The sequence below is a fragment of the Carcharhinus amblyrhynchos genome, chromosome 35, assembly GCF_965287045.1.
Source record: "Carcharhinus amblyrhynchos chromosome 35, sCarAmb.v2.hapA, whole genome shotgun sequence".
Classification (NCBI taxonomy): Eukaryota; Metazoa; Chordata; class Chondrichthyes; order Carcharhiniformes; family Carcharhinidae; genus Carcharhinus; species Carcharhinus amblyrhynchos.
In genome coordinates, this window is record NC_137358.1 from 19,089,041 (window position 1) to 19,114,025 (window position 24,985).

At 47.2% G+C, this 24,985-nt stretch overlaps 1 protein-coding gene across 1 annotated transcript in view; it reads left to right on the plus strand.

Moving 5' to 3' along the window:
- The window catches only part of serhl (serine hydrolase like), a 56,506-nt gene that overhangs the window by 8,066 nt on the left and 23,455 nt on the right, over positions 1-24,985 (plus strand). Inside the window, exons 3-8 of the mRNA XM_080217409.1 lie at positions 2,610-2,759; positions 4,142-4,255; positions 14,641-14,682; positions 18,066-18,085; positions 20,902-20,976; positions 23,192-23,295. Coding sequence (XP_080073535.1) covers positions 2,610-2,759; positions 4,142-4,255; positions 14,641-14,682; positions 18,066-18,085; positions 20,902-20,976; positions 23,192-23,295 — 505 coding nt within the window. The remainder of the gene's footprint in view (positions 1-2,609; positions 2,760-4,141; positions 4,256-14,640; positions 14,683-18,065; positions 18,086-20,901; positions 20,977-23,191; positions 23,296-24,985) is intronic.

The window sequence follows — 24,985 nt, forward strand, 5'->3', positions numbered from 1 at the left end:
CTTCTTAAACAACAGTACTACATTTGCAATGCGCCAATCCTCTGGGACCTCACCTGTGTCCAAAGAAGAGACAAAGATTTGCGTCAGAGGCCCAGCAATTTCATCCCTCGCCTCCCTCAGCAGCCTGGGATAGATGCCATCAGGCCCCGGAGATTTATCCGTCTTTATACTGTCTAAAAGTCCCAACACCTCTTCCCTCGTGATGACTATTTCCCTCAACGGATCCTCAAACTCCTCAAGCACAGCACCAGACACCAGGCCCCTCTCCTGCGTGAATACCGACGCAAAGTATTCATTCAGGATCTCCCCCATTCCCCCAGGCTCCAAGCATAGTTCCCCTCCTCTGTCCCTGAGAGGACCAATCTTCCCTCTAACCATCCTTTTATTTCTAACATAGGAGTAAAATGCCTTAGGATTTTCTTTAATCCTACCCGCCAAAGCCATTTCGTGGCCCCTTTTTGCCTTTCTGATGCCCCTTTTAAGTTCTCTCCTACATTCTCTGTATTCTTCTAACGCTATCTCTGTCCTCAAATGCCTAGATCTAATGTACGCCTCCCTCTTCCTCCTGACCAAGTCCTCAATATCCCTAGTTACCCACGGCTCTCTAATCCTACCCTTCCCATCCTTCCTCTTGACCGGCACATGTCTTTCCTGCAAAGATTTTAGTTTTCCCTTGAGAGACTCCCACATACCCAGCGTCGACCTGCCATCAAACAGCTTACCCCAGTCCGTATCTTTAAGATCCTGCCTAATCCGGTTGTATCTAGCCCTCCCCCAGTTTAACACCCTCCCCTTAGGACAGGTTTCATCTTTATCCATTAATATCTTAAACCAGACAGAGTTGTGGTCACTGTTAGCCACATGCTCTCCTACTTCAACGTCAACCACCTGCCCAGGCTCATTCCCCAGAACCAAGTCCAGTATAGCCCCCTCTCTGGTCGGGCTATCCACATACTGCTCCAGGGATCCTTCCATTACACACTGTACAAATTCCTCCCCGTCAGCACCCTCTGATCTCGGCACCTTCCAGTCTACCCCGGGGAGATTAAAATCTCCCACTACCACCACCCTATTCTTCCTGCACTTATCTAGAATGTCCCTACTTATCCCTTCTTCCACAGCCCTCGGGCTGTTGGGCGGTCTGTAGTACACACCCAACATAGTAACATCTCCCTTTCTATTCCTCAACTCCACCCAAAGCGACTCGATTCCTATATCATCTATACCTCCCTCCCTCTGCACTGCTATGATGCAATCCTTAACTAACAACGCCACTCCCCCACCTCTCAGCGACCCACCCCTATCACGCCTGAAGCACTTATACCCGGGAACATTCAACTGCCAGTCCTGCCCTTCCTTTAACCAAGTCTCTGTCACCGCCACCACTTCCAACTTCCTTTCGAACATTATTGCCTTCAGTTCATCTGTTTTGCCAGTCACACTCCTAGCATTGAAACACATGCACCGAAGACCCTCAGAAACAATCCGATCCTTCTTCCTACCCTCCGGGCTTACCCTATCCCCAATCCCAGTTCCGTCCACCTCCCCACCCCCCCTCCATATTAGTTTAAACCCTGCCGAAACACTCCAGCTAACCTTCCAGCTAAGATATGCACGCCCTTCCCAGTTAACTGTACCCCATCCCTCTTGTATATTTGCCCCTCTTTCATAAAGACTTCCCAGTGGTCTACGAATCTAAAACCCTCTGCCCTACACCAATCCTTCAACCACGCATTGAGTTGGAGTATCTCATTATTTCTAGCCCTGCTAGCCCCAGGCACCGGCAGTAGCCCAGAGAACGCCACCCTGGAGGCCCTACATTTCAGCTTAGCCCCTAACTCCCTGAACTGCCTACATATGTCCCCCCTGCACTTTGTTCCTACATCCTTCTCTCCTACGTGCACTATCACATCAGACTCAGTCCCTCCACCCTCCAAAATTCCCTCTACCCTTTCTGAAACATCCTGTACCCCTGCTCCAGGGAGGCAGACTACCATCCTGGAGTCCCGCTTTTGCCCACAGAACCGCCTATCAATCCCTTTGACTCTCCCATCCCCCACCACTATCTCACACCCTGCACTCTTCCCTTCCTCCGAGGTATTCTGATCTCCCTCCCTTGCCTTCTCTACCCCAGCTGTCACCCCACCCTTGATATTCCGGGGTAATTCCTCCGGGGCGGTCCTAGTGCCAATGTCAGCATTGTAAGGATGATATCAGAAATGTGTGGATTATCCATATCAGGAAATGATAAATTGGCTGGATCTCTTTCGTCATTAAAAAAAAAGAATGTCAGTGTGAATTATGTGCTCTTTGGAGTGTGGAGGAAACCCACACATATACAGGGTGAACGTGCAGACCCTGCACAGACAGTGACCCGAGGCCAGAATTGAACCCAGGTCCTTGGTGCTATGCAGCAGCAGTGCGAACCACTGTGTTGCCTTTATTAAATAAATGTATTGCTTAGTTGCATTCACTGCAGTGGTGGGATTTGAACCTCTGTTCCCATAGTATTAGCCTGTGCCTCGGCCTTGCTAGTGTAATGACGCTACCACTACACCACTTTGCTTTACTGATGTTCATTGTCCTCTCCACTTATTCTTCCCACACAGGTCTCTGCCGTGAACTGAGCTTCACAGTTCCATGGGGCCACATTGCGGCCAAGGCTTGGGGCCATCCTGATGGGCCGCCAGTATTATGCCTGCATGGTTGGGCAGATAATGCAAACACTTTCGACCGACTTATTCCATTGCTTCCAGAAGGTGAGTACTGGGCTACGTTAAAATCATGACAGGCAGTTCAACTTTAAGACAATCCAAAAGAACATTGATTCTTAACCCCAGAGGGTTGGATTGGAGGCCCCTGCCTCAGCTCGTCTGCTTCGGAAACCCTCATTTTTTTTACCTTTCTTGTCCCTAGACTTGACTATTCCAGTGTTCTCCTGGCTGGCTTTCCCCACACACCTGTCTTGCTCTGTAGAAACATATAAAATAGGAATAAGCCATCCAGTCCTTGGAGCCTGCTGTGCCGTTCAGTATAATCATGGCTAATCTGCTAACTCAAAGATCTGCTTTAGTGGCCCACTAGATGGCAATCCCTTGTGGTAAAAGATTCCTAATTCTCATCACTCTGGGTAAAGCAGACCTGAATTCAATACTGGATTATCAGTGACTTATGACCCCTAGTTTTGATCACCTACACAAGGAGGAAACATCTTCACTACATCTGCCCTGTGAATCCTCTTTGTAATCTTAAAAATCTCAATAGATCCCCCACAGGCCTCTCTTTTCTAGAGAAAAGAGCTGCAGCTGGTTTGAACTTTCCTGGTGGTGGAATCCTTCAGTTCGCTGGTAGCAGGGAGATGGTGATGTAATGGTAATATTGCTGGTCTAAAAATCCAGCAACCCAGACTATTGCTTTGGGGATGTGATTTGACATCCCACCACTGCAGCTTCTGGAACTCAAATCGAATGAATAAAATCTGGAATTAAAAGCTGTTGAGACTGCGGCAATCACTGCAAAAGCACCAATTTCCTTTTCCTTTAGGGAAGGAAATCTGCTGTTCTTCCTCAGTCTGGCCTGCATCAGACTCCAGAGCTACAGCAACGTGGTTGCCTCTGAACTGGCCTAGCAAGCCACTAAGTTCAAGGGTAGTTAAGTTTAATTTTATTTATTAGTGTCACAAATAGGCTTACCGCAACAAAGTTACTGTGAAAATCCCCCAGCTGCCACACTCTGGCGCCTGTTTGGGTATGCTGAGGGAAAATTTAGCAAGGCCAATACACCTAACCAGCACATCTTTTGGACTGTGGGAGGAAACTGGAGCACCCGGAGGAATCCCGGGGATAATGTGCAGACTCCGCTCAGAGAGCCCCTGGCGCTGTGAGGCTAACTAGAGATGGGCAGCAAATGCTGGGCCAGTCAGCGATTTGCACATCCCATGAAAGAGTAAAATAAAAATAAATATCAGCCTGGTGAATCTATTGCAGTTACAGAGGCATGGACATGAGCTGAGCCTTTTTCTGAGTTGATATTGTGCTCCAGGATTTGACCGGAGCTGGGCTGACAAAGTGATCTACGCTTCACGGAGGAAAATGATTCTTCTGCAGAGACAACGTGTGCTGACTGTTCTTTCCTCTTTCAGAGTTGTATTATGTGGCGTTGGATTTTCCTGGTCATGGTATTTCCTCACACCGGCCCCCTGGTGTACCCTATTACTTCACTGAATACATCACTGACGTACGGAGAGTAGCAGATTGTAAGTTTCAGATCTGCGAGTGGGATTTACTGGATTTGGGTGGTGGGGGGGATGTTAAATCTGGTCTTGAGAACATTATTCGTCCACTCAGCTGCTGTTGGTTCCTCGTTGCGGATGCATATAGCTGAGGCAATAAGAACAGAAAGTGCTGGAACTGCTCAGCAGGTCTGGCAGCAGCTGTGAGAGAGAAAGGTTTTGAGCCCAGTATGACTCTTCTTCAGAACTGCAGGGGGAGGGGTACATGGAGCAACAGCAGAGGACAGATTAGAGGCCAGGAGAGATTATGTTCCAAAGATGTTATAGATGTTTGCAACATGGAAACATGCCTTTCGGCCCAACTTGTCCATGGTGCCCTTTTGTTTAAACCCTGAAGCTAGTCCCAATTGCCCGCATTTGGCCCATAATCCCTCTATACCCATCTTAACCATGTAACTGCTTTTTAGAAGATAAAATTGTACCGACCTCTACTTCCACCTCTGGCAGCTTGTTCCAGACACCACCTTCTGTGTGGAAAACATTGCCCCTCTGGACACCTCTCCCCTCTCACCTTAAACCTATGTCCTCTAGTTTTAGACTCCCCTACTTTTGGGAAAAGATAATGACTATGTAGCTGATCTATGCCCCTCATTATTTTACAGCCCTCTATAAGGTCACCCCTCAGCTTTCTATGCTCCAAGGAAAAAAGTTCCAGTCTATCCAGCCTCTCCTTATAACTCAAACCATCAAGTCCTAGTAGCATCTTAATAAATGTTATTTGCAATCTTTCTAGTTTAATAATATCATTTCTATAATAGTGACCAGAACTGTACACAGTATTCCAATTGTGGCCTTACCAATGTCTTATACGACTTCAACACGATGTCCCAACTCCTGTATTCAATGTTCTGACCAATTAAACCAAGCATGCCGAACGCCTTCTTCACCACTCTGTCCACCTGTGACTCCACTTTCAAGGAGCTATGAACCTGTACCCCTAGATCTCTTTGTTCTGTAACTCTCCCCAGCGCCCTACCATTAACTGAGTAAGTCCTGCCCTGGTTCGATCGACCAAAATGCATCACCTCGCATTTATCTAAATTAAACTCCATCTATCAGACAGGGCTTTAAACTAATTAGAGGGGGGGAGGGTGCGAGGGTAGGTGACGCTACGAGGTCTAAAGTTAAGGATAGGGTACAGGTAAGGGAAGAGGCCAAGGATGTCCCAATTGGTGGCGTTACGGCAAATAGGGTCCAGGTGAAGGCTGGGATGAAAGCGCTTTATCTGAATGCACGAAGCATTCGGAATAAAGTGGATGAGCTGGTGGCGCAGATCGACACAAATGGATACGATCTGGTGGCCATTACAGAGACGTGGCTGCAAGGTGACAGGGACTGGGAGATGAATGTACAGGGCTATCAAGTGTTTAGGAAGGATAGGCAGGAGGAAAGAGGGGGTGGCGTAGCTCTGCTGATTAAGGATAGTATCAAGGTGGTAGCAAGGGATGATATCGGAGCCAAAGAGCAGAACGTGGAATCGTTGTGGGTGGAGATTAGGAACAGCAAAGGGAGGAAGACGCTGGTGGGTGTCGTCTATAGGCCCCCGAATAATGATCTGGAGGTGGGGCGGGCTGTTAACACGCAAATAAGTGCGGCGTGCAGGAATGGGACGGCAGTAGTTATGGGAGATTTCAATCTGCATATTGATTGGTCGACCCATGTTGGACGAGGTGGGCTCGAGGAGGAGTTCTTGGAATGCTGCCGGGATAATTTCCTTGAACAGTGTGTGTTGGAGCCGACGAGGGAGCGAGCTATCTTGGATCTGGTGCTATGTAATGAGGCGGGTAGAATTAGGGACCTTGCGGTGAAGGATCCTCTTGGAGAGAGTGATCATTGTATGGTGGAGTTTCTGGTGCAGATGGAGGAGGAGAAAGTGGGTTCCCGGACACGCGTCCTTTGTTTGAATAGAGGGGAGTATGGTAGGATGAGAGAAGAATTGGCGAATGTGGACTGGGGGAGTGCGTTGGAAGGTAGGTCTGCTGAGGAGCAGTGGAGGATCTTTAAGGAGATCTTTCTTGGTGCTCAGCAGAAATTTATTCCGATGGTTAGAAAGGACAGTAGGAAGAGAGGTAATAAGCCGTGGATAACGAAGGAGGTGAAGGAAAGTGTTAAATTAAAAGCGGAGGAATTTAGAGTAGCTAAGAGTAGTGGGCGAGAAGAGGATTGGGAAAGGTTTAAATGTCAACAAAGATTGACAAAGAAGTTGATAAAGGAGGGTAGGAGAAGCTATGAGGCTGGGCTAGCACTTAATATAAAAAAGGATAGCAAGAGTTTTTATAAATATATAAAAAGGAAGAGGCTGGCTAGGGTGAACGTTGGTCCTTTAGAGGATGAGAAAGGGGAGCTAGTGGTAGGGGATGGGGATATGGCTAAGGTCTTGAATAACTTTTTTGTTTCTGTCTTCACGGAGGAGGACGTGAATAATTTGCCGGGTGTTAGCGATGGAAAGGTGGTAGGAATGGAGGGTCTTAATGACATTACTGTTACTAGAGAGGTGGTGCTCGACAGACTGGAGGGGCTGATTGTGGACAAGTCCCCAGGACCGGATGGAATGCATCCGAGGGTTCTGAAAGAAATGGCGGAGGTGATAGTGGATGCCTTGGTGGTTATTTTCCAGACGTCGCTGGATTCCGGGGAAGTGCTGGAAGATTGGAAAACGGCTAATGTTACGCCGTTGTTTAAGAAGGGTGCCAGGCAAAAGGCGGGGAATTATAGGCCGGTTAGTTTAACGTCTGTGGTAGGTAAAATGTTAGAATCCGTCATTAAGGAGGAAATTGCGAGGCATCTTGAAGGGAATTGCTTGATAGGGCAGACGCAACACGGTTTCATTAAAGGGAAGTCGTGTCTGACAAATTTACTGGAGTTCTATGAGGATGTGTCTAGGGCAGTGGATAGAGGAGAGCCGGTGGATGTGGTCTTTCTGGATTTTCAGAAGGCGTTTGACAAGGTACCTCACAAGAGGTTATTGCAGAAGGTCAGGGGACATGGAGTTGGGGGTAGGGTGTTAGCGTGGATAGAGGATTGGTTGTCAAATAGGAGGCAGAGAGTGGGGGTCAACGGGTGCTATTCGGATTGGCGGTTGGTGACTAGTGGGGTGCCCCAGGGGTCGGTGCTGGGGCCTCAGCTATTTACCATTTATATAGATGATCTGGAGGAGGGAACCGAGTGCAGGGTGTCGAAATTTGCTGATGACACCAAGATTGGGGGAAAGGCAAATTGTGCGGAGGGTGTGGAGAGTCTGCAGAAGGATCTAGATAGGCTGGGCGAATGGGCCAGGAAATGGCAAATGGAATTTAATGTTGGCAAGTGTGAGGTGGTCCACTTTGGTAGGAAGAATGGTAGGAAGGACTATTACTTACGTGGCGAAAAACTGCAGCAGGCGACGGTGCAGAGGGACCTCGGGGTCCTTGTGCATGAGTCGCAAAAACCCAGCTTGCAGGTGCAGCAGGTGGTCAGGAAGGCGAATGGGATGCTGGCCTTCATAGCGAAGGGGATTGAATATAAAAGTAGGGAGGTCTTGCTGCAGCTGTATAGGGCATTGGTGAGGCCGCAGCTGGAGTACTGTGTGCAGTTTTGGGCGCCGCACCTGCGCAAGGATATTTTGGCCCTGGAGGGAGTGCAGAGGAGGTTTACTAGGCTGATACCGGAGTTGAGGGGATTGAGCTATGAGGAGAGGCTGAATAAACTAGGCTTGTACTCGTTAGAGTTTAGAAGAATGAGGGGAGATCTCATTGAGACGTATAAGATGATGAATGGGATGGATAGGATAGAGGTGGAGAGACTCTTCCCGCTCAAAAAAGACAGTAGGACTAGGGGGCACAGCCTCAAGATAAAGGGGAGGCGGTTTAGAACGGAGTTGAGGAGGAACTTCTTCACTCAAAGGGTGGTGAATCTCTGGAATTCTCTGCCCGTTGAAGTGGTGGAGGCTGCCTCGCTAAATATTTTTAAGAAGCGGGTTGATGGGTTCTTGATAAGAGAGGGGATTAAGGGTTATGGGGAGAGGGCGGGAAAGTGGAACTGAGCCACAACAGATCAGCCATGATCTTATTGAATGGCGGGGCAGGCTCGAAGGGCTAGATGGCCTACTCCTGCTCCTATTTCTTATGTTCTTATGTTCTTATCATTTGTCAGCCCACTGGCCCAATTGATCATGGAACATAAAACAAAGGAAGTGGTTATGATTGTATTAACAACTAGAGCTTTGATCCAGGGTTGATGTTAATAGCAGAGTAAAGATCAGCATGTCTGAAAGCAGCATTTTGCTGGGCTGTTCCAGTATTTTTTATCATTATTTCAGATTTTCAGCATTCTGTTTTGATGTTGCTCATGATGTGGGTATGCCGGCGTTGGACTGGCGTAAACACAGTAAAAAGTCTGACAACACCAGGTTTTAGTCCAACCGATTTACCTGACGAAGGGACTAACCCCGAAAGCTTGTGAGTCTATTATCAAATAAATCGGTTGGACTAAAACCTGGTGTTGTCAGACTTTTTACTTTGATGTTGCTGAGGCATGCAGATTGGCAGAACTCAGAGTCAAACCACTTTCTGTGCTGATGGGTTTGGGAAAATCAGTCAACTTTTGATCACTAGGGAAGTGGACAGTTGTCATTGGTTTGTATTGTTATGATGGTCAAGGTTCAGACATGAAGCAAGTCTGCTTTGATGAGGTACCAGAGGATGATTATCCCAGCACATGTTACAGTAATGTGGCTGTGCCACTGGTCTGGCTATCCAGAGGCCTGGACCAAATGGATTTGCATTTATATTGTGTCTTTCACAAACCCAGGACATCCCAAAGTGTTGTAATATCACTGAGGTACCTCTGACATGCAGTAAAGAGATATACAGCCTAGAAACGGGCCCTTTGGCCTAACTCATCCATACCAACCAGGTTTTCTAAACTGAACCAGTCTGTGTTTGGCCCATATCCCTCTAAACCTTTCCCATCTGTGTCCCTGTCCAAAAGTTTTTAAAATGTTGTAATTGTACCCGCCTCTGCCACCACCTCTGGCAGCTCATTCCCTCCATGTGAAAAGGTTGCCTCTCTTGTCTCTTTCAAACCTTTCCCCTCTCATTTCTGGTTTTGGACTCTCCTACCCTGGGGAAAAGACCTTGGCTATTTACCTTGTCTATGCCCCTCATGATTTTATAAACCTCTATATAAGGTCACCCCTCATCCTCCTACACTCCAGGGGAAAATCACCCCGCCTTCCCCAATCCAGCCTCTCATAATTCAAATCTTCCGTAACATCCTTGTAAATTTCCAGTTCACTAACTTCCTTCCTATAGTAGGGCGACCAGAATTGTAAGATATGCTCCATTGGCTTGACCAATGTCTTGTATAGTAGTAACATAATGTCCAAACTCCTGGACCCAGTGCTATGAAGGCAAGTGTGCCAAATGCCGCCTTCACCACCCTGTCTACCTGTGACGCCACTTTCAAGGAGCTATGTACCTGCAACACCAGGACTCCCTGTTCGACAACATTCCCCAGGGCCCTACCCTTAATTGTGTAAATTCCGCCGTGATTTGTCTTGCCAAACTGCAACATCTCACATTTATCTGAATTCCATCTACCGTTCCTAGGCCTACTGGCCCAGTTGATCAAGATCTAGTTGTAGTGTTAGGTAACCTTCCCTATCTACTGCACCATCAATTTTTGTGTCATCTATAAACTTAGAAGGCATGGTTACTATCTTCATGTTCAAATTGTTGTATAAATGATAAACAGCAGTGGACCCAGCACCAACTCCTGTGGCATACTGCTAGTCATGATGTGGAGTTGCGGTGTTGGACTGGGGTAAACACAGTAAGAAGCCTGACAACACCAGATTAAAGTCCAACCGATTTATTTGATAGTAAACTCACAAGCTTTCGAGGTTAAACTCTTTGTCAGGTGAATGGAGAGTTCTGGCTCTTACCCTGGTTGACTTTGGCTCCCGAGGCCAGCTCGAACTGCTCGCAGACCTGGAGGAGCCTGCGAACAGACAAGGGGTCTGAGCAGAAGACAGCCACGTCATCCATGTACAGGGAGGCTTTGACCTGCGTGCCTCCGCTGCCTGGGATTGTCACCCCTTTGATGCCTGGGTCGCTTCTGAGGGCCTGGGCAAAGGGTTCAATGCAACACACAAAAAGGATGGAGGAGAGAGGGCAGCCCTGTCTGACTCCAGACCTGATTTGGAAGCTATCTGTTTCCCACCCGTTGACTGAGACTGCGCTACTGATGTCTGTGTAGAGCAGTCGGATCCAATTGCAGATTCCCTCCCCAAAACCCATTTTGGAGAGCACATCCATCATGTAGCTGTGCGATATTCTGTCAAACGCCTTCTCCTGGTCGAGGCTGATGAGGCACGTATCCACCTGCCTGTCCTGCACGTAGGCGATCGTGTCCCTGAGTAGCGCCAGGCTGTCAGAGATCTTCCTGCCGGGTACAGCACAGGTTTGATCAGGATGGATTACTGACCCCAGAGCAGACTTGACCCGGTTGGCGATGACCTTGGCCAGAATTTTGTAATCCACGTTCAATAGTGAAATGGGTCGCCAATTCTGAATTTCTTCCCTCTCCCCCTTCTGCTTGTAGATGAGGGTAATGATGCCTTTCCTCATGGATTCTGACATCCTGCCCTCCAGGAGCATACTCTCGTATACTTCCAGGAGGTCCGGGCCCGTCAAGTCCCACAACGCCGAGTAAAACTCCGCCGGTAAGCCGTCGCTTCCGGGAGTTTTACCCTTCTGCAAGGACTCGACGGCCTTGGTCAGCTCTTCCAGAGGCATCGGTCTCTCCAGGCTGTCCCGCTCGCCGTCGTCTAAGACCTGCGTGATAGACGACAGGAAAGACTGGGAGGCCGTGCTGTCTGTCGGCTTCAGGTCATACAGTCCCAACCAGGGTAAGGGCGAGGCCATGTTCTTTGGGAACTGGGCCGACAAATCCTTTGTCCCCTTCACCGTCAGGGCAGAGTACCTGAAGGTGCTGGGGATATGGTTCGGAGCGGCAGGGGCATGCATCAAAAACTGGGAGGAGCGCATCGCCAAAGCCAGGCAGAAACTCGGCTTGTGGGAGCAACGCTCGCTCTCCATGACAGGGAAAAACCTGGTGATCCGGTGTGAGGTGCTGTCTGTGTTGTTGTACGTGGCGCAGGTGTGGCCTATCCCCAAATCCTGCGCTGCAGCAGTGACGCAGGCCATCTTCAAATTTATCTGGAGATCAAAGATGGATCGCGTCCGGAGGGAGACGATGCACAAATCTCCAGAGAACGGAGGGAAAAACGTTCCCAACGCCGCCCTCATCCTGATGGCTACCTTTGTGTGCGGCTGCATCAAGCTGTGCGTAGATCCTCGGTACACTAATAGCAAGTGCCACTACTTTTTGAGGTTCTACCTGTCCCGAGTGTTGCGAAGGATGGGTCTGGCCACACTGCCGCAGAACGCTCCGAGTAGTTGGACCGTACCGCAGCACCTGTCCTTCGTGGAGAAATTTTTCCGCAAACACACCTTTGACCACAAGGCGATTAAGCAGTGGTCAGCGCGTAACGTCCTTGGGGCCCTGAGAGAAAAGGAGACGGCGGATCCTGTCGGATGGTTCCCTGAGCAGACTGTCAGTGTCATCTGGCAGAACGCCTCATCACCAGAACTGACAAACAAGCACCAAGATCTGGCTTGGCTGTTGGTGAGAAGGGCACTCCCCGTCAGATCCTTTATGCACGCTCGAGGTCTCAACATCACTGCACGCTGCCCTCGAAGCGGCTGCGGGGCTGACGAGACGGTCGCACACCTCCTTGTGGAATGTGCCTTTGCAAAGAAGGTCTGGAGCGAGATGCAGTGGTATTTGTCGAGGTTCGTCCCGAGCAGCTCGGTGACGCAGGGCTCTGTGCTCTATGGGCTGTTTCCGGGAACGCACACCGAGACAAATATCAACTGCTGCTGGAAGGTCATCAACTTGGTGAAGGACGCACTTTGGTCCGCCCGAAACTTGCTGATCTTCCAGCTGAAAGAACTGTCCTCGACCGAGTGTTGCAGACTGGCACATTCCAAGGTCCAGGACTACGTGCTGAGGGACGGGCTGAAGCTTGGGGCAGCCGCCGCAAAGGCACAATGGGGAAAGGCCACACTGTAAGGCCTTTTAACGGAGGCAGACCGAGGGCCCAGGAACTGCAGAATACCCTCGACCTGCGTAACTGTGTGCCAATCTGAGCACTAACAGCACACAATAATCTATTGAGGCATGTATATAATTTTAAGTGTTGAAATTTGTATAAATGTAATTTGTATAAATGTGTAAAAATGTTTTGATTCTGCATTGTTTGCAATTGAAAGCCATGTAGATTTTCAATAGTTTATTTGAGATTTTTATGAATAAAGTATATTTTTGGGAAAAAAAGGAATGGAGAGTTCTGGCCTCAGACAGAGCATATAAAGCGCAGACAGTTTACAGATTATTGATTATTGATCGGGGCAACTCGCATTCTAATCAGTAATCTGTAAACTGTTCTTAGTATGCTCTGTCTGAGGCCAGAACTCTCCATTCACCTGACGAAGAGTTTAACCTCGAAAGCTTGTGAGTTTGCTATCAAATAAATTGGTTGGACTTAAACCTGGTGTTGTCAGACTTCTTACTATACTGCTAGTCACAGGCCTACAGTCTGAAACACAACCCTCTACTGCCACCCCCTGTCTCCTACTGGGAAAACACAGTAAAAAGTCTGACAACGCCAGGTTTAAGTCCAACTGATTTATTTGATAGTAAACTCACTAGCTTTCAGGTTAGTCCCTTCGTCAGGTGAATGGAGAGTTCTGGCCTCAGACAGAGCATATAAAGCACAGACAGTTTACAGATTACTGATTAGAATGCGAATCTTTACACCTAACCTGCTGTTCAAGTCTTAAAGTGGCCGACAATGTGAGTGGAAGGAGCACTGATCACAGGTTAACGAGATGTGTATTGTCTCCAGACAGGACAGTAAGTGAGGTTTTGCAAACCCAGGCAAGTCATGGGGGTTACAGATAGTGCGACATGAACCCAAGATCCTTGTTGAGACCGTCCTCATGTGTGCGGAACTTGGCTATCAGGGAAGTCAATTTTGTATCCAATTGGCTAGTTCTCTCTGGATCCCATATGATCTAACTTTACTGATCAATCTACCTTGCAGTGCCGTGTTGAAGGCCTTACTAAAGTCCGGGTAAACAATATCTGCTCCACTGCCTTCAACTATTTTCTTAGTCACCCCTTAGAAAACTATCACATTTGTATGACATAATTTGCCACTCAAAGCTGTGCTGACTATCCCTAATCAGTCCTCGCCTTTCCAAGTCATGGTTGTAAAGGCATTGAATCTCCACAGGGCAAGGAATACACCACAAACCTAGCAACTTAATGACCAGATAATGTTTTCTTTAGTGATGTTCGCTGAGGGATAACGTGGCTGTGACATCAAGGAGATCTCCACTGCTTGTCTTTGAATAATGAGATGGATCTTTAACTCCTACCTGAGCTGGGAAAACTTCAGCCCATAGTCCAGGCTGATACGATAAGGCACTGTACTGTCGGAGATTTGAAATGCCTTTCTGCTCTCTCGGATGGATGGAAAAGATCCAGCAGTGCTCTTCAAAAAGGCTCCAACCAAGGTGCTGGAAAATATGCTGTCACCATCCTGGGGGTTACCGTTGACCAAAAACTGAACTAGACTAACCATATAAATATTGTGGTTACCAGAGCAGGTCAAGGGCTAGGAATCCTGTGGCACGTAACCCATCTCCTAACTCCGCAGAGTGTGTCCACCATCTACAAGGTACAAGTCAGGAATGTGACGGAATATCATCTGCTTGCCTGGATGAGTGCAGCTCCAGTAACACTCCAGAAGCTCAACACCATGCAGGGCAAAGCTTGATTGTTGCCACTTTTACAAGCATTCAATCCCTCCAGTGGCACTGCAGAAACTCACCAAGATTCCTTAGGCAGAACCTTCCAAACTCATGACCACTACCATCTAGAAGGGCAGCAAATATTTGGGAACACCACTGAGTCATTCGCCATCCTGACTTGGAAATATATCGCTGTTCCTTCACTGTCACTGGTCAAAATCCTGGAATTTCCTCCCTAACAGCAAGATCGTACCTCAGGTACTGCAGCTGTTCAAGAAGGCACATCACAGTACCTACTGAAGGGCAACGAGGGTTGGGCAATAAATTCTGACCTAGTCAGTGATGTTCACATCCCATAAAATGAATTTTAAAAATCTATGGACCTTGGTCTTGGTGAGGAGTTAAAATTAGCTGGAGGGGAGACTGGAAATTAATGAGAAATTAAAGCTTCTGCTGTGTTTCTAATCTTATTTCATTTTCTTATTACAGCCTTGAACTGGAATAGATTCAGCATTTTAGGCCACAGCATGGGTAAGTGGACATCCTAAATACACTACTGTGTGTCGCTGTACATCCAAATCGCATGTAGTCTTCAGGTGAAGTGGGCTGAGAGACCAGCAGAATACGTACATTTCAAGTGAATCGGAAGATTCCAGGTTCAGGCCCCACTAAGAGAATTGAGCACATAATTCACACTGACATTCTCAGTGCAGAACTGAGGGGAGTACTGCAGGGGCAGAGGTGCTGTTCTTCTAATGGTGCGAATGTTCTGGGGAGCAGGGTTCGAATCACCCCACGGCAGCTCGTGGAATTTGAATTCAGTAAAAAATATCTGGAATTAAGAATCTACTGATGACCATGAAACCATTGTAGATTGGTGGAAAAACCCATCTGGTTCACTGATGTCCTTTAGGGAAGGAAATCTGCTGTCCTCACCCTTTCTGGCCTACATGTGACCACAGAGCCACAGCAATGTGGTTCACTCTCAACTGCCCTCCAAGGGCAACTAAGGAATGGGCAATAAATGCTGACCATTTGGGGACTTTAACTTTACGAATATTGATTGGAATTGCTATAGTTCTAGCTCGTTAGAGGGGCCAGTGTTTGTACAAAGCGTGCAGGAAGGTTTTTTGACTCAGTATGTAGATAGGCCAACTAGAGGTGAGGCTATATTGGATTTGGTGCTGGGAAATGAGCCAGACCAGGTGCTAGACTTGGAAGTTGGTGTGCATTTTGGTGATAGTGACCACAATTCGGTTACGTTCACCTTAGTGATGGGAAGGGATAGGCATGAACCTCGGGCCAGTAGTTTTAGCTGGGGTAAGGGTAATTATGAGGCTATTAGGAGTGAATTAGGAAGCATAGATTGGACTAGGAGATTACAGGGACTGGGAACGTCCGAAATGTGGAGTTTTTTCAAGGAGCAGCTACTGCGAGTCCTTGATAGGTATGTCCTTGTCAGGCATGGAGGAACTGGTAGATCTAGGGAACCGTGGTGCACTAAAAGAGTTGAGTCGATGGTTAAAAAGAAAAAGGAGGCTTATGTTCGGATGAGATTTGAGGGCTCAGGTAGTGCACTAGAAAGCTTTAGATTGGCTAGGAGGGAGTTGAAGAGTGAGTTAAGAAGGGCTAAAAGAGGACATGAGAAGACTTTGGCTGATAGGATTAAGGAGAATCCTAAGGCGTTCTATAGGTATGTCAGGAACAGAAGGTTGGTCAGGGCAAGATTAGGGCCAGTTACAGACAGCAGAGGGAAGTTGTGTGTGGAACCGGAGGAGATTGGAGAAGCATTGAACCAATATTTCTCTTCGGTGTTCACGCAGGGGGACATGAATATAGCTGAGGAGGACACTGGGTTGCAGGGGTGTAAAATAGACAGTATTACGGTTGATAAGGGGGATGTGCTGGATATTCTTGAGGGGCTGAAAATAGATAAGTCCCCTGGTCCGGATGGGATCTACCCTAGGATTCTCTGGGAGGCTAGAGAGGTGATTGCAGAGCCTCTGGCTCTGATCTTCAGGTCGTCATTGGTCTCTGGTGTAGTCCCGGAGGATTGGAGGATAGCGAATGTTGTCCCATTGTTTAAGAAGGGGAACAGAGACTTTGCCGGCAATTATAGACCGGTGAGTCTTACTTCTGTTGTGGGCAAGGTTTTAGAAAAAATTATTAGGGATAGGATTTATAGTTATTTGGAGTGTAATGAATTGATTAGAAATAGTCAGCATGGTTTTGTAGCAGGTAGGTCGTGCCTTACTAACCTTATTGAGTTTTTTGAGAAGGTGACCAAAGAGGTGGATGGGGGCAAGGCAGTTGATGTGGTATATATGGATTTTAGTAAGGCGTTCGATAAGGTTCACCATGGTAGGCTTCTGCAGAAAATGCAGATGTATGGGATTGTGGGTAATCTAGGAAGTTGGATCAGGAATTGGCTATCAGATAGGAGACAGAGGGTGGTGGTTGATGGTAAATATTCATCATGGAGTTCGGTTACGAGTGGTGTGCCTCAGGGATCTGTTTTTGGGGCCACTGTTGTTTGTAATCTTTATTAATGATCTGGATGAGGGTATAGTTGGGTGGATTAGTAAATTTGCTGATGACACCAAAGTCGGAGGTGTGGTAGATTGTGAGGAAGGGTGTCATAGTCTGCAGGGAGACTTAGATAGGTTGCAGAGCTGGGCCGAGAGGTGGCAGATGGAATTTAATGCGGAGAAGTGTGAGGTAATTCACTTTGGTAGGAGCAACAGATGTGTCGAGTATAGGGCTAACGGGAGGACTTTGAATAGTGTGGATGAACAGAGGGATCTAGGTGTATGTATACATAGATCCCTGAAAGTTGGGAATCAAGTAGATAAGGTTGTTAAGAAGGCGTACGGTGTCTTGGCGTTTATTGGTAGGGGGATTGAATTTAGGAGTCGCAGCGTCATGTTGCAACTGTACACTACTCTGGTGCGGCCGCACTTGGAGTATTGTGTGCAGTTCTGGTCCCCACATTACAAGAAGGATGTGGAGGCTTTGGAGAGAGTGCAGAGGAGGTTTACTAGGATGTTGCCTGGTATGGTGGGGAGGTCCTATGAGGAGAGACTGAGGGATTTAGGGTTGTTTTCGTTGGAAAGAAGGCGGCTAAGAGGGGATCTTATTGAAACATATAAGATGATTAGAGGTTTAGATAGGGTGGATAGTGATAGCCTTTTTCCTCGGATGGAGAAAGCTAGCACGAGGGGGCATGGCTTTAAATTAAGGGGGGGTAGCTACAGGACGGATGTCAGGGGTAGGTTCTTTACCCAGCGGGTGGTGAGGGATTGGAATGCCCTGCCTGCTGCAGTTGTAAATGCGCCTAGTTTGGGGGCGTTTAAGAGATCTGTGGATAGGTTTATGGACGAAAAGGGATTGGTATAGGCTAGTGGGTCATTGTTTTTGTAACTGGTCGGTGCAACATCGTGGGCCGAAGGGCCTGTTCTGCGCTGTAATGTTCTATGTTCTATGACTAGGTAGCGATGCCCATGCCTCACAAATGAATCATAACCTCAGGTGAGACATCAAACAGTTAATTGTTCCATGCTGTATTCCCCATGGCAGCGCTCTGCCAATCGGTAGCCACTTGCCAACCAATCAGCACATTCTTCTTATGCAGGATGCAATGTTGTTCTCTTCGCTATTGGTGATTTCATGTGAGCTGTCCTGATGAGTACAAGACACCAAGCTTTGACAGCATGTCCGTTTATTTCAGTAATATTCAAGTTCTGTCTTACCGAATGATTATCTGATATAATGATACTTGATGAGGAGGGGTTGGGAGAAGATTCTTGTGGAATATAAATGCCAGCATGATGCCAGTGGAGCCAAACATTTCTCTGCTGTAAACGCCAGCTAATTCTGTTTCAGCTATTAATGTGTTCTTCACGATTCTTTTTCAGGGGGAAATGTTGCAGCCCTCGTAAGTGCTGAGACTTTAACCATTTTAAAATGAGCTGCAGATTATAAAGCTGTGGTTTAATTTTGTAATTGTCCTTTCTGTTTCTTGCACTAACATGCTTTTATTGCCATATAGTACCTGTGGCGTAATAACCATCATGCGTTGTCGAAATTGCTCAGTTTTTTTCAGAGTCTGGGACTGCGGGTGACCCAGGAAACCCTGAGGGTGGAAAGGCAGTGCTCTTGATCTGTCCTACTGTGGGTTGTTGAGTTTGGTTTTGCCCTCAGCGTTTATTCCAGGTGATTAAGTGGGTGATTCAAATGAAGATTGACAAGCTGTCCAGCTGGCTGTGGGAACAGACCCAGATAAACAAATAATACACAGAACAGTCTGCCTGAGGCAGTGCAGTTTTTTGTTAGATCGTTTTGAACTCTGAGGTTTTGTAAATAGAGAACACCTGGGGGCAGCAGCAGCAGCATTTACTAGTGGAAATTTTCTCGCATCAGTACGTCAGATGATGTGAACACTATCTAAATCATAGAATGATACAGAAGGAAGCCATTCAGTCCGTTAGTCTGTGCTGGCTCTTTGGCAGAGCTAACTATTCAGTCCCATTCTCGTGCTCTTTCCCCATAGCTCTGCACTTTGGCTGCATGGTGACACAGTGGTTAGCATTGCTGCCTGACAGTGCCAGGGATCCGGGTTCAGTTCCAACCACCAGGTGACACTGTGGAGTTTGCACATTCTCCCCAAATCTGCGTGGGTTTCTTCTGGATAGTCCGGTTTCCTCCCGCTTTCCAAAGATGTGCAGCTCAGGTGGATTGATCAATGCTAAATGGTCGTTAATCTCAGGCTGACCAGCAGGGTAAACATATGGGCATAGGGCCTGGGTGGGATTGTAGTCGGTGCAGACACGGTGGACCTATGATTTATGCAATTCTCTTTTGAAAGTTATGTCTGAATTTGTTTCCACCGCCCTTTCAGGCAGCCCATTCCAGATCACAATTTGCAGATATGTGGCTGTACCATGAAATCCCCCATCCAAAACCATCCTGACTTGGAAATACATCGCTATTCCTTCACTGCAGCTGGATCAGAATCCTGGAACTGCCTTCCTAACAGCACTGAGGGTGTACCTGCACCATGTGGACTGCAGTGGTTCAAGAAGGCAGCTCACCACCACCTTCTCAAGGGCAATTAGAGATAGGCAATAATAAAAGTGGCCTAGCTAGTGACACCCAAGACCTGCGAATGAATAAAAATGGCCATGCCATCACTGGTTCATTTGCCCATCAGTTGTAATTTGTAACTAAGGACAGAAGTGTTGGGAAAATTCAGGTGAGGCTGTGTGTGTGAACAGAGAAATGGTTAATGTTTCAAGTTTAGTATAACTCTTCAGAACTGAAGAGAGGTAGGAATGTGCTGGGTTTTATCCTGTTGAAAAAAGAAGAGTCGTATTGGACTTGGAAAAGTTAACTGTGTTTCTGCCTATCCGGATGCTGCCCAATCTGCTGAATTTATCCAGTGTTTTCCATTTTTATTTCAGATTTCCAGCATAGAGCCATTGAACTTTACAACACAGAAACAGGCCTTTTGGCCCTTCTTGTCTGTGCCGAACCATTTTTCTGCCTAGTCCCACTGACCTGCACCTGGACCATATCCCTCCACACCCCTCTCATCCATGAACCTGTCCAAGTTTTTCTTAAATGTTAAAAGTGACCCCGCATTTACCACTTCATCTGGCAGCTCATTCCACACTCCCACCACTCTGTGTGACGAAGCCCCTCCTAATATTCCCTTTAAACTTTTCACCCTTCACCCTTAACCCATGTCCTCTAGTTTTTTTCTCCCCAACCTCAGTGGAAAAAGCCTGCTTGCATTCACTCTATCTATACCCATCGTAATTTTATACACCTCTATCAAATCTCCCCTCGTTCTTCTACGCTCCAGGGAATAAAGTCCTAACCTATCCAATCTCTCTCTGTAACTCAGTTTCTCAAGTCCCAGCAACACCCTTGTAAACCTTCTCTGCACTCTTTCAACCTTATTAATATCCTTCCTGTAACTAGGTGACCAAAACTGCACACAATACTCTAAATTCAGCCTCACCAATGTCTTATACAACCTCACCATAACATTCCAACTCTTATACTCAATACTTTGATTTATAAAGGCCAGTGTTCCAAAAGCACTCTTCAACGACCCTGTCTACCTGTGACACCACTTTTAGGCATCTGCGTCTGCATCTGCAGTACTTTAATTTACTCCTCGAATCTTTGCTGCTGTTAAAGAGAAAGATCCTGGTCTCTCCACATAACTTCGTTTTTTGACAGAAGTCCATTAGTCAGAGAATGCGACACAAGAGGCAACTGTAACCAACTGGAAATTGTTCTTCTGGAGTACAGTGGTTAGCACTGCTGCCTCACAGCACCAGAGACCCGGGTTCGATTCCCGGCTTGGGTCACTGTGTGGAGTCTGCACGTTCTCCTCGTGTCTGTGTGGGGGTTTTCTCCGGATGCTTCAGTTTTACTCCCGCAGCCTAAAGGTGTACAGATCAGGTGAAGTGGCCATGGTAAACTGCATGTGGTTATGGGGATAGGATGGGGGAGTGGGCCTGGGTAAGATGCTGTTTGGAGAATCAATGCACACTCGGTGAGCTGAATGGTCCCCTTCCATATTCTATGATTCTAAGAGTTGTAATATATTGCTCTTTATTTAATAGTGCTCTTTATGTATTTATTTGAGTAATTGTGTCCATGTACATAGCGCATTGGTGACAGTTATAACAGAGTCTCATTCTTGTGTTCTGATTAGCTAACCTCTGCTTTTGTTTGCAGTTCAGTTCAGTCTTCTCTGAGATGGTGGATAAACTCATTATACTGGATGGATATGGGTTTTATCCAATTCCTGCTGTAAGTTTTATTCTTCATTAGATAAATATGAATACATAGGCAAGGTAAAAGTAAGCTGGCAATATGTTCTGTACAGAATAACAGCTGATAGTGCTGTGCACGTGGCTGCTTCCTGCTCTGACACTTCAGCGATATCCAGTCAGGTGCTGTGGGGTCCTGCTGCTTGATTCCCCCGCCCCAGCAGAAACAACCGGTCTCCCAGCAACAGGAGAAGTACAGTGGAATATCACTGGACTAATTATCCCCAGACTAATCCCCTGGAGAGACAGATTCGAATCACATCACAGCAACTATCACCAATTGTCATAAAACCCCGCCTGGTTCACTAATGTCCTTTAGGAAAGAAAATCTGCGGGCTTATCTGATCTGGCCAACATATGACTCCAGATGAACAGTAATATGGTTGACGCTAAACTGCCCTCCTGAAATGGCCACTCCCCTCAAGGGCAGGTAGGGATGGGCAATAAATGCTGGCCTCCCTCGTCCCATGGAAGAATAAATAAAAAGTAACACGAGGGAGTTCAAAAGAACATTGAGGCAATGCTGTCTAGGTTTTCAGAGAGGTTGTCACTCGCAGCTGCAGTGTTTTAGTCCGTTCTGCTGTAACTCAGAGTGGGTAGTTGGACCTCATTGCCAAGCCTTAGCCTGAGAATGCCTCCCCTTGTAGACTGCACTCGACTTCCAATGAATGGTAGAGTCTCCTGGCATCCATTTCCAGCATGTCCTGCTCTCAGGCAAACAAAAACCTATCAATCTCTGTTTTAAAGTTACCAACTGATCTAGCATCAGTTGCCCTTTGCAGGAGAGGGTTCCATCCCCTGACCACCCTTTGTCTGAAGAAGTGGTTCCCAATAAGTAAATAACAAATGTGAGCCCAGGTAGGGATTGGAGTCAGTGGCAACTTTCATTAGGACAGAGGTGATTGGATAGAAATATTGAAAATTATGGTGGGACAGTGTAGAATGAAACAGTATTTCCAGTGAGTCGTGCAGGAGGGGCAGAAGTATAAGATTAAAAGTTTCTAGTTAGAGTACAGGAGAAATCTTTATATATAATGTTAAGCTTTGAAATGCACGTCAAACATCAATGGTTGAAGCACCGACCATGTCAATATTCAAGAACTTGTAGACAGAATGGTTAGCACTGTTGCCTCTCAGCGCCAGGGACTCAGGTTCAATTCCAGCCTCTGGGTGACTGTGTGGAGTTTGCGTGTTCTCCCCATGTCTGCATGGGTTTCCTCCAGATGCTCTGGTTTCCTCCCACCTTGGTTTGATTGCAGCCTTGGGTGACTGTGTGGAGTGTGCACATTTAGGTGGATTGGCCGTGCTAAATTGCCTCTTAGTGTCCAAAGTTGTGTAGGTTAGATGGATTAACCATGGCAATTGCATGGGGTTATGGGAATAGAGCAGAGGGGAAGGCTTGGGCAGGATACTCTTTCGGCGATTTGATGCAAGCTTAATGGGCTGAATGGCCTCTTCTGCACTGTCAGGATTCTGAGTCAAATGGTGAAATCTTTGTATAATTCTCTGATCTGGTGCAGTCTGGCCCAGGTTAATGCCCAGAATGGGAATTGAGTTGGTAAAAAGAATTGTGTGGAAATTGCAACAGGTGATAGCTTCAGTCGTAGTCGTGGAGTCATGGTGTTTTACAGTAGAGAAAAAGACCCTTTGGCCCATAGTGCCTGCTCAGGCCTTCAAACAGCTAACACTTTTAGCTGAGGAAAGGTATGCTTTGATCTTGAACAAACAATTTGACAGCATGAGACAGTTGAGGATTCAAGACAGGGAGTGCTGTGATAGAACTGGTGCCATTAGATAAAGAATGGAAGCTGGGAGTACAGCCACAGATGTCCCCAAGAGAGATCATACAGGAACCTCACACAAGTCCAAATCAACTTAGCCCAACATGGCTTGTGTTACAGCCTGAATCTGACTCATCGGGTGGGTTTTCCAGCCGTGTTCGCACCAAGTTCAGAAAATCCCGCCCGAGGTCAGCGGACCTTTCCGTGCTCCGTTCCCTGTGGACCTTTCTGCGCTCCGTTCCCTGCTCGCTTCGATTCCCGTGGCGGGTGGGATGGGAACATTCCACCCACTGTCGGAGGAAGGGGAAGGGTTTGTTTTAATATGCAGGAAGGAGATGGGGAGAGCTGTTTCTCGTCAGGTTGGGAGTGCCTGTGATAAATTTTCATTCTGAAATACTTTGTCCTGATTCCCAGAATGCTATACAAAGTCAACTTCAGAAAGGAATCGATGAACTTGTAAGGCTGGAGAAGGAGCAGGGTCCTCCCAGAGTGTATACGCCTGATGGAGCTCTAAGGAGGTTGGTACTGGCACTGTGGCAGGAATTAAGAATGAGATTAGAGGGCATGGTCTGCTGTCCTAATCTGCGAGTGTGTTTGTATTTACATAGCACCTATCACAGTTTGGACATCCCAAGAATTCCAGTTATTTCTGAATTACCATCACTGTTGCCCTGCAGGCCCTCACAGCAGCCAGTTTGCACACCTCCAAATCCCTGCATTCTGAAATTTAGAAGGATGAGAGGCAATCTTATTGAAACATATGAGATGCTGATTGGGTGGATACCGGGAGGCTTTTTTTCCATTTGTGGGAGAAACTGGAACTTTGAGCCACTGTTAAAGAATAAGTGTCGGGGGAATTAGGAGGGTAAATAAACAGGGATAGGGCCCAGGTGGGATTGCTGTTGGTGCAGGATCAATGGGCCAAATGGCCTCCTCCTGTACTGTACTGTAGGGATTCTATGAAGTGGTCTACTGTTTAAAATGGCAGAGAAGTTCCCTGGAGGCTCAATGTTCTGTGCAGCTCTCCTCCCCAGCAAGCAAAGAACAACACAGCATGGGAAACAGGCCCTTCGGCCCAACGAGCCCGTGCCGCCATTTTAACAAGCAGTAGAGGCTGGGTCATTGAATTTATTCAAAGCAGAGTGAGACAGCCTTGTGATTGACGAGGGATTTAAGGGATGCAGTCTGCAAAGTGGTGTTAAGACTGCAGCTCGCTCAGTCATGACCTTATTGAAGGGTGGAGCAGGCTCGAAGAGCTGAATGGCCTATTGCTGCTCCTGAGTCTCCTCTGTTCCACCAACAGTAACAAGGGCGATTGGCCAGTTCATCTCTTTTGGGTAATGTTGCTAAAGGTAGGGTTGCTGACTGGGACATAAGGGCAGATAGAACATAGAACATTACAGCGCAGAACAGGCCCTTCGGCCCACGATGTTGCGCCGACCAATTAAAAAGCAATGACCCTCTAACCTAAACCAATCCCTTTCCATCCGTAAACCTATCCACGGATCTCTTAAACGCCCCCAAACTAGGCGCATCTACAACTGCCTCCGCATCCTTCCTATAATGTAATATAATATAATGTAATATAAAGAACTGATCTTTGAGTATGGCTTTTACTTGCATCTGAGCAGGAGGGTGTGTCAGCGAAAAAGACAGCACTCTGACAGTACAGTACTCCCGCAGTATGGCATTGAAATGTTAGCTCAAATTACGTGCTCAGTTGGAGCTCAAACCCACAAACATTTGACATGGGCAGATATTTATTTAATACTGCGAGGTTGAGGCCCTTTCATTCTCCAGCAAGTTTGATTCCTGCCGCAGAGTCGCAAATCTTGCCATCAGTTTGTGATTCTGTCCTACCCACTGAACCTGAACCCTCGGCTGTCCTTGCCGACTTGTCAGATCCTGAGCAGGGCCTCCAACAGTGTACTCCTCCCTGCCCATCAAGACCACTCGCTCCCACTAATATCACCGACCTTGTTCGAATTGAAGAACGATTTGAAAGCAGACAAGGCAATGAAGGGATTTAAACCCAAGGAGGTTGGAGAAGCAAACACCCTTTAGAGAGAAAGAAAAGAGAATCCAGCCTTGGCTGAGCTGGGAGCCAGGGATTTGCAGAGATATCCTAATCTGGAATCATAGAATCCCTACAGTTCATCCCATCGAGCCTGCACTGACACTAATTCCATCCCGTAAGCCCACATATTT